Source organism: Pseudorca crassidens, chromosome 13 (genome assembly GCF_039906515.1).
Source record: "Pseudorca crassidens isolate mPseCra1 chromosome 13, mPseCra1.hap1, whole genome shotgun sequence".
Taxonomy (NCBI): domain Eukaryota; kingdom Metazoa; phylum Chordata; class Mammalia; order Artiodactyla; family Delphinidae; genus Pseudorca; species Pseudorca crassidens.
Window position 1 is genome coordinate 9181459 of NC_090308.1, and position 14102 is coordinate 9195560.

Genomic DNA, 14102 nt, shown 5'->3' on the forward strand with positions numbered 1-14102 from the left:
CAGAGCACCCACCTAGTTGCTTAATCTAAAGCCTAGGAATTCTGGATTCCTTTCTTCCAGGTTCACCTAATCAGCAGTTACTGTGAGCTGTTCCTTCAAGTATACCTTGAATCCCTTTGTCTCACCACCTTCACTGTAGCCACTTACTCCTGGCCACCATCATCTTTTCTTCGTAGTGTCCTGTTCATCTTGCTTTCTCTTCTTCCTTTCATTTAAAAATAATTTTAGAGTCTCTTTCATAGTCTTTTATTATTTCAGTTTATTGGGGGTTAATTCCTGTTTGTGGTGGCACAGACTCCCCCTTATGTTACATTGTAGATTAACATGTGTTAATCATTTTTACTGTGAGCTTATCTTTAGCCAGATTGATTGTTTTCTATGGGAGTCCCAAGCACCTCAGATTCTAAATTTATCTCTACAGAGCAGTTTTTGTGTTTGCTTCTTTTGGATACCCTAGGAGTTCACTGTTAGGGACTAGTTTTTTATATTGATTCCTTAGTTTGGAATTTCTGTAGCACATAGGTAGTATAAATTCAGATATATCTATGGATGGCAGAGTCTTAGGATTGTGATTTCTCACTCAAAGCCCCAAGCAGAAACAGGCTTCTTGTTGCTTTCATGGGCTGCTAGGCAGAGTTTTTCTAGACTTTCTTATAGACAAGGAGGCAATCTTTCCAAGGTTCTGCCTTTATATAGGGATCTCAAATCTAGCTCCCATAGAATGTGAGACTCAAAACCACACCTTCTGCACTGAACAAGTGTTAAAAGCCTATCCTGAGGTGCCTGCAGGAATTTTACATCATCAGCTATGTGCTTATCGCTTCTGCTGAATGTTCTGTTTTCTATTCTAGCACCCAAGGGTTTCCCTTTATTTATTTTTATTTTCTTTAGAGCTTGATTTTGTTTTATTTCATTTTTTTAAAAGATTTATTTATTGTTTATTTTTGGCTGCATCGGGTCTTAGTTGCAGCACGCGGGATCTTCGTTGAGGCATGCAGGATCTCTCATTGAGGTGCGTGGGCTTCTTCTCTAGTCGTGGCGTGCGGGTTTTCTCTTCGCTAGTTGTGGCATGCAGGCTCCAGGGCGCATGGGCTCTGTAGTTTGTGGCATGTGGGCTCTAGCTGAGGCACACGAGCTCAGTAACTGTGGCGCACGGGCTTAGTTGCCCCGCGGCATGTGGGATCTTAGTTCCCTGACCAGGGATTGAAGCCGCGTCCCCTGCATTGTAAGGCGGATTCTTTACCACTGGACCACTAGGGAAGTCCCTGCGCTTGACTTTGTTTTAAAATAGCTTTTGTTATTTATTTATTTATTTATTTTTGCTGCACGTGGGCCTCTCACTGTTGTGGCCTCTCCCGTTGCGGAGCACAGGCTCCAGACGCGTAGGCTCAGCGGCCATGGCTCACAGCCGCTCCGCGGCATGTGGGATCTTCCTGGACCGGGGCACGAACCCGCATCCCCTGCATCAGCAGGCGGACTCTCAACCACTGCGCCACCAGGGAAGCCCAGCTTTTGTTATATTTTATTAAACATGTTTGTCATGGGAGGTGCTCACTATGTCAACTAAAGAAAAACACACAACCTAAAGTTGTGAGTTAAGTTTTATTCAGGGGACCTTACTTAGGACTGTAGCCCAGGAAACAGCGTCTCATATAACTCTGAGGAACTGCTCCATAGAGGTAAGGAAGGAGCCAGAAATATTGAATTTTGTTGGAAAAAAAAGCCACGTAGTTGAACATCATAGATTACTGCTAATCACAAAGAACAGACATCTCAAGTTAATGATTTTATGTAGGGGAAGATGCAAGAATCTGGGCTCACTGAAATTATTCCTTAGGTATGTACCTTAACCATCTAGGGCCAGTATTGAGCACAGAATCTTTCACGTTTCCCTCCGTCCTGAATTCCCCTCAGGCACACAGCGGGTGGGGGTGCTGCCGTGGCTGAAGGCTTGATGGCGGGCGCATTGTTTGTTTTCTGTAATGGCAGGCTACGTTCTTTGTCCACAACTGGAAGCCAAGTTCACCATCTTGCTGGATCCAGAAAGCTTCCTTATCGCGTCTCCATCACCTCTGTGAGCTGCAGACACCACATCAACCTCTAGCCTCCAGTTTACCTCTCCAGTTCTGTGTCCTCACAGCAGCCAGGGTGACGTTTTAAAAACACAAGTTAGATCCAGTCATACTCCTGCTTGAAGCCCTCCAATGGCTTCCCATTACATGTTAAGTCTGAGCCCTTTACTTTTTGTGATCCAGGCATGGACTGGCCCTTGTTTACTGCTGTGCCTGCCCCTGGGGGTGGTGAGAAGATTGACAGGAAGGTGCCACTAGGCACAGTTACAGAGTGTAAAGTTTGTTTGGTGGCAAGGAGTGTGAAAACTGAAGGAAACCATGCATTAGGTGAGGAAGGCAGTGTCTGCAGTGTCATCAGAGCTCTGAGTGCTCCACGGGGAAGCTCCACTCCTTTGGAATAAGGCTGCCTTCAGATGGGAAAAGGCGCCCCTTCTGATGGAGGTGTTGGTGTTCTCTCCCCACATCTCTTACTCCCATTGACTAGATGTAAATACCTGGCAGACAACTACCCACACACAGCAGAGGGCTTCTGAGTGAATCAAAGCAGCGTCCTAGGCGTAGCATCCTAAACAGACTCCAACTCCGGCCCGCCCGAGGGTGACTACTGAATGCCATTATTCTTGTGGTACCATTTCAGCAAGACTTTTGTCTTCGTAAAATATCTCTTATATCTCTAAGAGAAATCAAAACAAATTATTATCACTATTACTATAATAACTAATCAACTCAGTGAGGAGAAAGTATTTTATCAGCAAAACAAATCATAGTATTTTACATTCTTTTACCAATTGAATTGCCAACTAAAAATTGGCACTCACCATCTGCCTCTACAAGGATTAAGTCACTGGCCACTGCAGCCACTGACCATCAACACACCCTGAAAGGAGTTCAGGGCGGAGATCGGGAATGAGGTGCTCGGTGCTCTGGGAAAAACTGGCAGAACAGGCCTTCAGATAGTTAGACATTTTCAGGAGAAGATTTTATGAGCCCAGGTTCTTGCATCTCCTCGTATCTAGAAAAGCACTGAAATCGTTAGTGGTGACAACTGCTCCTCGTGATGAGCAGCAAGCCTCGGGCAACATGTGTGCTTGACAGCACGTCCCCCTTCTCTAAAATCATACACAATACTGACCTTTTCCCCTGACCTCTTCGGAGCACTTCCTCCAAGCTGTCTGAGACGCTGTCTCCCTGGGCTATAGTCCTCATTTTGCTCCAAATAAAACGTAACTCACAACTCTCACGTTGTTCATTTTTTTCAGTCAACAGAATGATTTATCTTTTCCTCATCTCTGTTTTTATGAAAAATTCGGGACATATCAGTAGATATGACTTCTCTAGTACACTTTTTATAATTCCTCCTTTCGACCATGTCTTGGAGTCGCTCCAGTGAAGTGTAGTCATTGTTTTCCTTTTGATGCTCGGAGCGCCACTGCCTGGCCACCAGAACCTGTTCCTTAGGCTGACCTCATTATCCTTTTAAATTCCATCCCCAAGGTGGCAGTGAGAGCACCTTTGTTTTCTGAGAGTAAGATGTCCCTGGCTCTTCTTGATTCTCCTGCCCTGCAAAGAGCGTCCGCTGCTCCTGCAAGGCATCCCACCCACTGCCCTCTCCCACTGCTGTCACTCACTTCTCTCCTCACTCCCGTGCCAGAGCTCCTGGTACCTGGCCTGATGTTCCTCATTTTCAGCACAGAAGATGTTCTGCTCATTACTATTCAGTTACCATCCCTCTGCCTTTGATAGTGTTCTGTCACCTTCTACAGTGTTTCCGTACCTTTTGCTAAGTGAAGAGGAGAGTGGTTGAATACGCTATGCCACTTCTTTTCTGCCCAGAAGTCATGGCCTCAGCCTGCAGTTTAAAGAAGGAGCACATCTTTAGTTAGTTTAATATTGAAATAAATGTTTAATTTCCATTCTGAGGTTCCGTCTCATCAGATCAGTAAGCAACTCCATCGTAGTTACTCTTATTTCCCCACCCCCTCCCCAGTTGAGTCAGGCTCTGGATTTTTTTATATGCCAGTAAGTTGGGGATGAAGGAGTGGGAGGGGCATCCATCTGGCTTTTAGTGATCTGATCAGTTTATGACAAACCTGTCCCGTGATAATCCCCAGGCTCCCTTCAAGTGGAGTGAGCTGCTTCTGTACAAAACTGCTCACGTGAAGAGCTTCCTCTGGGCTTTGGCAGATAGCCTACAGTTATGATCGGGTTTAGAGCAGGGCTTCTTAATCTCTGTACTCCCAAAGTTGCATCCCTTTGGTGATTTGGTAAAGTCTATGAACTCATTTCTAGATGCATAAAATACAATTCATAGCATTACGTGGGAGACCAATTATATTGAAATATTGTTATCAAAATAAAAAACTTGTAATATAATTAATACATGTACTTCAATTTCAAACTTAAAGAATTGCAACAATAATACATTTCATTAGATTTGCCAATTATTCATATTTTATCCCATTTGTTTTATCATTCCCCATTTACTCTCCCTCTTTCTATAGATATATTTTTATATGTCTATTTACACACATTTGCTGTTTCCACCCTGAACCTTTTGAGAGTTAGATGCAGTGTCGATTTTAGGTCACCAGTGTGAGAATGTGCAGTTGGCATGCAAAGGAACGATGAGCATAATGTTCCTTTCAGATAGCTGCAGCAAGTGACATGCGGTGGGGAAATAGCTGCGCTTTCTGTTGAGAGTCACACAGACTGCAGCTGTTTCTGTGGTTTATTGTCTGTGTTTATAATTGAATACAATGAAAAATTTTAGTTAAGTGTTAGGAAGATAAAGATGTAATTTTTTCCCAGCCAAGCTTACTTCCTCTCTCCCCTGAATTCTATCTACCCAGACCCTTAAGGATGACTTGGGTTACAAACTCATGCTTTACAGTGAACGTCATTTACGCCGTTAGTTTGCACAAGTTGCAGAGCTCTAAGGTTGTAATTTTTTATGAAGAAACACAGAGATTAGCTCTCACACATATTAAAACAAAGGGACCCACAACCACAGCTAGAAGCAGTATCAAAACTCCCCATCCTCCCTGCGCCCCACCCACCCTGGCAGTGATTTGCCTTCCCTCCTTTTATTCTTTCTGTTCATTGGGAGAACTGGGTCAGTGAGAGTGAAAGCACTTCTCCCACATCTGTCACCTCCTCCCACATCTAAAGCCTTGGTAGCTGTCCAAGATCTGCCTGGGAATTTGTTGACTGCAGTTCTGGTGGGAGGTCGGGGGACAGGCCAGGGTGGTCCTTGGTCTTCTACTATCCCAGATATAACTATCAAGATCGCTCCTTCTTTGATGTCAGGATCCGGGTTTCAGTCTGGTTTTGGTTTTTGTTACCATCTGGACACTCCCCATCAGTCAGCTTGTCTCCAGTTTCAACACTGGTTAGAGGACCTCAGGTGAACGTGACCTAGAGCCTAAGGATGCAACCAGGGATGCAGAAGTTTGGACATTTTAGATTGTGATTTCTTTTTGATCTAATGTGGCAAACTGCCTGGAGTCAAGAGAACAGTGGGTATGGTGCATTGAAATGATTTCCCATCATAAAGCTTTTGTGGTCTTGGCTAAGGACAATCCAGCTAAAATCTTGCATTTCTAGTATTATCATCTTCCCTTGTAATTTCCCAGAGTCTCTCTGAAATCAGCTAAGCCATTAAGGTCTGAAGTCCTTGCATCAAGACACTTCTAACATCCATCTGCATAAGTATAGCAATGGGTTGTGATTGAGAGGAAGATGCCAATAGATGGGGTTTAAGGATGGGAGATTTCTTTAATGCCAGAGGATTTGGAAACCTACAGAGATGCTTACACAAAACAGGAGACTATGCCGCTTGCTTTCAGAGGGATGGATAGGCTTCCAAGGTTCTGCAAGTTCCTCATGATGTACAGCTGCGCAGATCAAGGATTCCTTCTGTTGGGATGAACCCATCATTGTCATCTGCGAACTCCCTGTACCTTCCCTCCTTCCGACTTTGGTTATGGGTAAATCTGCTCATCAGGTGTAAGTACAGAGACAAAGCAAACCCAGCTCATTTCTAAGTGTTTGTAGGAGAATAGATCATTATTTTCAGACATTGCGTCTCTTAGCAGCCCTCAGCGTCAGCTTGCCTGACTCTGTTTCTTTACCACCTTTCTGACCCTCCCCTCCCCTCCCTCCCTCATGCACACTGCACCAGCCACACTGGCCTTTTCTTTCCATTCCTTAAACTTGCTCATTGTGTATCTACTTGTGTTCCCTCTGCCTGGACTGCTTTGCCACTGGCTTGTCACATGGCTGCCTCCTTCTTGTCCTTCAGATCTCTGCTTGTCAGCTCCTCAGAGAGACCTTCCTCTTTATCTCAAATGTTTGTTGCATTTATTGCCCTTCATAGCATTATTCCCATTCTGTAACTATTTTATATATTTATTTGCTTGCTTATTTGTTTTTCTCTTCTGTTTTTCTCTTTCTTCTTCTGATTTCTCTTATAATCTCCCCAGTACCAAGTACAGTACCTCAGACACAATATGCTCTCAATAAATATTTACTGAATAATGAATGGATGAATCATGACATTGCTAAAAGAGCCAGCTGTACACAAACTTATATATACTTAAATAACAACTGGCACATTTCTGTTGTGAGTCAAAGCATTTGTGTATGACAAAGAAAAAACAGAGATAGCTCTAAGGGTTATGTTTAATTGGAAGGTAGATTATATGGTAAGAAAATACCTATTATGTATTAAATTATTTGGCTGGTATAAACCTGTTGAAATGCATTGGAAAAATACCACATTAACTCATAGTAACGTTGTGTCTCTGAGTATCATAATAAGAAAATGATACGTAAAAAGCTTTGTTATACACCTATAATTCATATATAGTATGGATATAAGTTCTTTACTAACTTGATTAGTTGACATTTCCTTTTATGCTTTTATTATTATCGTTTCCTTTTAATTTTTATGCCTTACCCATTATTATTATTTTTAACATTGTCACTCTCTCCACCTCTTCCTCTGGATTTCTTTGATCCTTAAGAAATTGTTTTTCAGTATATCTTAATCCAGTGATAAAGAAGCAGTACCCATGTATATTGACTTTTGTGTTAGGAGTTGGAAAATACTTTGTATGATCACACTATGAATTTATACATTTTATTTATTGCTTTTTGCGTATGCTTCCTACTGCCACACAATTTGGCAGTTCATAAATAACTTAAAGCTTTGCCAACAAGGATAAAATTGAACTGCACCCTTATATCCCACTTTAAAAATGATCAAGAAAAAGGAAAATCCTGGATCGTTTTTCTCTTCCTTCTCCCTGTTCTTTCCTTGGAACATTTAGGTTGGAAAGAGGTCAGATGATTTGAAGCTGTGATGTAAGGAGAGGGGTTTGGGGGAGGCAGGTTGTGGTGGTAGGTTTTTAAGAAAAATTTCCCACCCCCCAAAGCCCACCAGTCCACCTTCTACCCTTATCTCTGCTGGAGGAGGCAAGGACTGTCAATGAGTTAGTCCTTCCCAGTCCTCCATTTATTTTATTTTATTATTTTAAAATTTTATTTATTTTATTTATTTATTTTTGGCTGCATTGGGTCTTTGTTGCTGCACACGGGCTTTCTCTAGTTGCGGCAAGCAGAGGCTACTCTTCATTGCAGTGCGGTGGCTTCTCTTATTGCAGAGCACAGGATCTAGGCACGTGGGCTTCAGTAGTTGTGGCTCATGGGCTCTAGAGTGCAGGCTCAGTAGTTGTGGCACATGGGCTTAGTTGCTCTGCGGCATGTGGGATTGTCCCGGACCAGGGCTCAAACCCGTGTCCCCTGCATTGGCAGACGGATTCTTAACCACTGCGCCACCAGGGAAGCCCCCAGTCCTCCATTTAAATAGCATGAATCTTTGAGATCCAAGCATGTTTAAACTCAGAAAAAAAGAAGATTATTATATCAGAGAAGACAGCATGAATAAGAATTATAGAGTGGCCAAACATTTTGAACATTTACTAGGTTTACTGAACCATGAACCCTATAAATTAACTCAGAACGCAGAAACTTATGGACTGTATTTCCTACAGGAAACACTGGGCTTTATATATACATTTTTGAAAGACACTACCTTGTAGTTGTCCTCTTTTGCCAGCAGGTGGTCTGTGTGCACACAATTATGACCCCTAGTTCAAATACAAAGCGCTTCAAAAGAAGATACAGTAATAAATCTTCCCTTGTATCTCCCCACCCCAATATACACATGTAGTTAACACACCTTTTTACACAAATGGTAGCATATGGTGCACACTCTCTGCTCCTTCTTTTTCTCACCTAAGGGTTCATCTTAGAGAGTGATGTATATCAATATATGAAGAGACTCACATAGCATTCCATTGTATAATTGTACCATCTTTTATTTAACCAACCCCCTATTGAAGGACATTAGGGAGCTTCAATCTTTTGTTCTTACAAACAAAGCTGCAATGAACAAACTTGTACCTATATCACTTTGCCAGTGTGTGAGTGTCCTGTAGGATAAATTGTTGAAGGGCATGGGCACTTGTAATTTTGACAGCTGTCGCTAAATTGTCCTCCATAGAAGTAGCCCGTTGATATTACCAGCAGCAGGGTAATGAGAACGTCTTATTTCCCCACCTGTCTGATAGATGTAAAATATCCTTTCTTATCTATTTTAGAGGCATTTAGAGCAACATGACTGTTGCTCATTTTTCTATAGCCTTGTTGGTATTTTTCACTGATTTTTAGGAGATTATTGCATGTTACTGACCCGTGGTTAATAGTTGAAATTTTCTTTTCCCCATTTATTCTTATAATATGTTTTAACATCTATTAAGACTAGTCCCCACTATTCTGTTTCATAATTTTCCTAACTCTTCTGTTTATTCTTCCATGTGAACTTGAATTTCAATTTAAGAAAAATTAAAAGCTCTCTCTCTTGTTTTTCTGGCCGCGCTGCGCAGCCAGGGACTGAACCCAACCAGGGACTGAACCCAAGCCATGGCAGCAAAAGCTCCGAGTCCTAACCACTGGACTGCCAGGGAATTCCCTTTTTTTTTAAAATTAAAAGCTCTCTGATCATTGTTATCATTGTCTTTATTTTAAATTTTTCCAGTAATGCCTTTTCTGTTATTTTGATTGATAGATTTTTAAGTAGACTCAACTGGCATAATCTGACACTAGAACATTGTTCGGCTCTGGGCTTTTCTTACTGGTCAAGATTTATGTGTTAGTCTCCATACTTTCAGATAAGAGGACACAGAGGAAAGAATTGAGAAAGTCTCAAAGACTGCTCTCTTCTAAGAATAATTCCATATGTTTTCTAGTCTAGCAACAGTTTGCATAATGAAAGTTCCCTGTAAGTTTCCAGAATATTTTGAGTCTTACATATTAGTTCTTTCTAATACTGTATATAGTACAGAGGTTTTTTTTTTTTTTTTTGTCAAACAAAAAATATTAGACACCTTTTTCACTAAGAATTTTAATTATCTCACTTTCAGGGTGGTTTATGGTGTTTTGGAGGAAATGGACTTCCTTATGCTGAAAGTTTTGGAGAAGTTCCTTCAGCTACAGTGGAAATGTTCTGTTTGGAAGCTTTAGTAAAACATTCTGAGGTAATTTACATTTTCAAAATATGGTTTACTTTTTAAGATCACATTGAAAACATTATACATGTTGGTTCATTCAAGGGAAATAATTCTCATTTTTTATAAAAGAAAAAAAACTTTTCGCTTGTTTTTAAATTTCTGCTTTTTTCTCAATTGTCAGAATTGATAATCATGATTTAGCACCAATACATGAATTTCACTTTTGCTAAGTATTTCTAAAAATGGATTTAATCTTAATTGCTCATAAAGCAACCTGTTGTCTAAATATGGCATTTACCTTTGTGTTATGCTGTCTTGCGTTACCTTTCTCAGATAATTTTTACAAGTAATATTACCAGGGAGTTAATTTCCAGTAAAATATCTGCAAAAGATGTGTTAAGATAGAAAAAAGGTAAATACTTGGAAAAAGTATTTATTTGACCATAGTCTTGATTTTTAACCACAGCATACATATGTCAATGATTAAAAAAAAAATTTGGCATTATGACAACTTTTCTATCATCATAGTTTGATTTTAAAAAGAAAAAAGCAACAAACTTTGTGGTGCTCAAGCATCAGTGCATAAAAATCATCCAGGAAGCGTGTTAAAATGCACATTCCTGCTCACAGTTAGCAGTTGTAATTTAGTAGATGTGAGGTGGAGTCCAGGAGCTTGCATTTGTAACAGGCATCCCTGGTGAGGCCGATGTAGTTGGTTCGTCCCACATCATGAGAAACACCATCCTAGAGGTTCTAAACGCTCCAGTTTAATTGGGAACCATTAGACGTGGCACAAAAGCATGGTGCTCTCTGGTCATCTCAGTTCCCTCGGGTGGAATCAGGAATCAAGCACAAAGCAGTCTTTAGTGTGGTAACACACTAAAAAGGGAATGTGGGAAAGTAAGCTTGATTTTTTTGTGACTTATGACTGATTTCCGAAACAATAGGTGCATCTGCAGTAGAATGTCCAGTGCATGGAATGTAATAGTTACCTTTCCAGAAACTTCTCAACATATTAATATCTCACTTGATATATGTCTAAAAGGCATACTTTTTAAATGCATATAAAATGTGGTAAAATTTAATAAAAATTTAGAGAGTGAAAATCATTGCATATACATGACATGATATCACATAAGTGATATAAGTGATAAAACTAAGTGCTGGGGAGAGGCAAGGCTGTGCTGGTGACGTTGGCAGACTGTAATGGCTTGTTGATCAGTTATGTCACCTTACCTTAATGTATATATTTCCTTTGGCTTTCTTTTATCTCTTTTCTCCATTAAAAATTCACATCCCTCTTTCTTTCTTTTTAATTTTTACTTGATCTTCCTCTTTAAAAAAAAATTCCAACTCTTGAATTTTAGGAGAGCCCCATAGCTGTGGGCTTGTGTGGGGTAGTGTGTAGGGCCACAGATGTTGCTTATCTCTATATGGGAGTTCTTGTAGGCAGAAGCAAAATGTGCCACTTACACAGGGGGATTATTTCCTGTTATCAGGTGGCGGATTTCTCAAGGTAGAGAACCTTTTAAGGTAGTTTCAAGCCAGTCAAAGTATCAGTATAAATTGAAACAATTCTGTAATAATGACATTGTAGTTACATCCAACCAAGAACTAAGCAGAATAACGTTAAGAATAAAAATGTCACAAGTCCTAGTGGCCTTAATTTTTCAGTGATTTTAAAGCACTTCCCACACAGATAGGGGTTTGCTTATTTATTTGAGCTGAGCTGAGAGTTTTGGGGGGGTCTCTCTGGGTCTCTTCCTTGAGCAGGAGCCACCTGGCTGCCCCCCAGCATGCTGTGTCACCTGGTTAGTGAATTTGTGCAACATAAAGTGAGCTTTCATTAATTTATTGTGCTAGATACCCACACATTGTGATAAAATTGAAGCAAATGGAGGCTTACAACTACTGCAGAGGCTGTACCAACTTCACAAGGACTGTCCTAAAGTACAGAGAAATATAATGCGTATCCTTGGAAATATGGCTTTGAATGAACATCTTCATTCTACTATAGTTCGCTCAGGTAACAACTTTACATACCGAGTATTTTGGATCCAGTCCTTTGTTCTTCTCCCACCTCCGCCCCTCATTCATGCTACGCTAATTTTTCAATAGGCTTAAGACTTTGCTTAGGGTTACCTTTGGTTCCTTAGAGCATGTCATTTTAGAAGGGCAAGGAATTGCTTGAGACGTGGGTAGTCCACACCTAAGATAATCAGTGTGTGGACAGTCACAGGAGAGCAGTTTTTGCCATGATGACCATCTAATTGTTTATAGTATCTTTTATATGATCTGGTTAACCAAGAGGCATAGTAAGACTAAAAAGAAGTCCACTGTATAATTGATTTTCCCCCTTGCAACTAATAAACCACCTGTGGGGAAGTACTTTAGATGAAAATTCCTGCCTGATCCAGTCTTTATCATGATGGTTGCACAACGGTGATTTTCCAACTGCAGCATCCCTTCCTCGTTTGCTTTTCAGCATCTGGCATTCTACTGTAAGCAAGAGCTCTTCCCTCTCACTCCTTCCTTCTCTCTTTCCTTCCTTTCTTCCCTCTCCTCCCTCCTTTCCTTCTCTCTCCCTCCCTCCCTCCCTCCCTCCCTCCCTATCAGTATGGGCACATGGTTTCCTATTTTTTAATAGTTTATAACTTATTATTGTACTTAAAAATTTGATGCCAGATTGTCTCAGCTTTGGTTAGTAGGAGCCCGGCAAATTGGCTCCTGTGTCCTTTGATATGCCCACATCATTTTGGGAGGCATTCCTTACTTTCCAGTATAACAAGATGTTCTAGGCTCATTTGTTCAAAGAATCCTGTTTCCTTTTAGTAGAGAATGAATTTTAGAGACCAAGATCTGGGTACTGTCTAGCTGTGCTTATTGCTCCTGGGGTGTCTTTGCTTCTGGGCTCTTTCAGTGGAAAAAGCAGGGTGATATATACAAATATATGTATGCATATACACAAATAAATATACATACCTATGTGCACATATACATGCATATGTTCAACAATATTTATTAGAAACGATGAATTTACATTTTTTTTCTTGTATCACTCTGTTTTTGTTTTTTTTTTTAATTTACATTTAAGAGTGTCTTGATCAGCAGAAGTTTTTAACTTGCTGAAATCTGATTCGGGGATCAGCAGACTTTTCTATAAAGGACCACTTACTGTATTGGTTTAATTTGTTCCTCTTTTTTTATGGATTATTAAGGTAGAAACTTAGATCACTGATTTTAACCTTTTTTCTTGTTTCAGTTAATCTGTTGCTGTGTAACAGACCACCCTAAAACTCACTGGTTAAAACAGCAGCCATATATTTTGTTCATGAATCTGAAATTTGGGCAAGATTCAGTAGAGAGGGCCTTTATGTGCTATATGCAGCATGAGCTGGGCAGCTCAGCTGTGAGATGGAGGATACATTTTGAAGATTGCTCGTGCACATGGCTTGCAAATTGGTACTGGTTCTCAACTGGGAGCTCAGCGGGGGCTGGGGGCACTGGCTTCTTTCAACACTCGCCTTGGGCTTCCTTAAAGCCTGATGGCTCGGTTCCAAGGGCAAATGTTCCAAGAGAGAGACAGGTATAAGCTCTTTTGCCTTTTATAGTCAAGCACTGGAAGTAAGTTTTGCCATGATCTATTGATTAAAAGTTAGTCACCAAGGCTAGCTCATATTTGAGGAGAAGGGATTTAGAAGGGGTTTAGACCCATCACCTCTTGATGAGAATGGTGTCAAAAGAATTTGAAGACGTGTTTTAAAGTCATTACAGTTATTTTCTAATATAGGTATTTAGAGCTGTAAATTTCCTCTAACCTGCTTTAGATGCATCCCTCAAATTTTGGATATATTGTATTTTCATCATTATTCAGTTTGAAATATTTTCTAATTTCCCTTATGATTTCTTCTTTGTCTCATGGGTTACTTAAAAGTGTGCTGCGTAACTTACAAATATTAATGGCTTTCTAGATGTCGTATGTCTTTGATTTCTAGTTTAATATTCCATGCATTCAAAGAACACACCCTGTAAGATTTTAGTTTTTGGAAATGTGACACTTATTTGATGGCCCATTTTATGGTCTATCTTGGTGAATGTTCTATGTGCACTTGAAATGAAGGAATATTCTGTAGTTGTTGGATGAAGTGTTCTATACATAACAGTTCAACCAAGTTGGTTGATCATATTATTCAAATCTTCTCCAGATCTTTACCAAGTTTTGTCTAGTTTAATGAATTACTGAGACGTGTTAAATTCTTCAACTGTGATTGTGAATTTGTTTCTCCCTTTAGTTCTATCAGATTTTTCTTCCTTGTGAAATGTTCATTTTTTTATTATTAAGTATTGTCTCTATCACTGGTAATACTCCTTTTCTTCAAGTCTGCTTTGTCAGGTATTAAAATAGCCATACTGGCTTTTTTTTTTATGCTTGCTGTTTGCATTGCATATCTTTTGTCTT

At 40.2% G+C, this 14102-nt stretch overlaps 1 protein-coding gene and 1 long non-coding RNA gene across 5 annotated transcripts in view; one reads left to right on the top strand and one right to left on the bottom strand.

The window, feature by feature from the left end:
- SERAC1 (serine active site containing 1) overlaps positions 1–14102 on the top strand; it is a 77643-nt gene that overhangs the window by 43123 nt on the left and 20418 nt on the right. For all 4 annotated transcript variants that reach the window (XM_067701671.1, XM_067701672.1, XM_067701670.1 and 1 more), the window contains exons 9-10: positions 9557–9670; positions 11507–11669. In XM_067701671.1, coding sequence (XP_067557772.1) covers positions 9557–9670; positions 11507–11669 — 277 coding nt within the window. The remainder of the gene's footprint in view (positions 1–9556; positions 9671–11506; positions 11670–14102) is intronic.
- LOC137204399 (uncharacterized) lies at positions 1511–6224 on the bottom strand. Its single transcript, XR_010933596.1, has 3 exons — positions 3847–6224; positions 2891–3084; positions 1511–2745 (listed from the first exon to the last, which is right to left on the bottom strand). It is a non-coding gene; the product is annotated as an uncharacterized lncRNA (long non-coding RNA).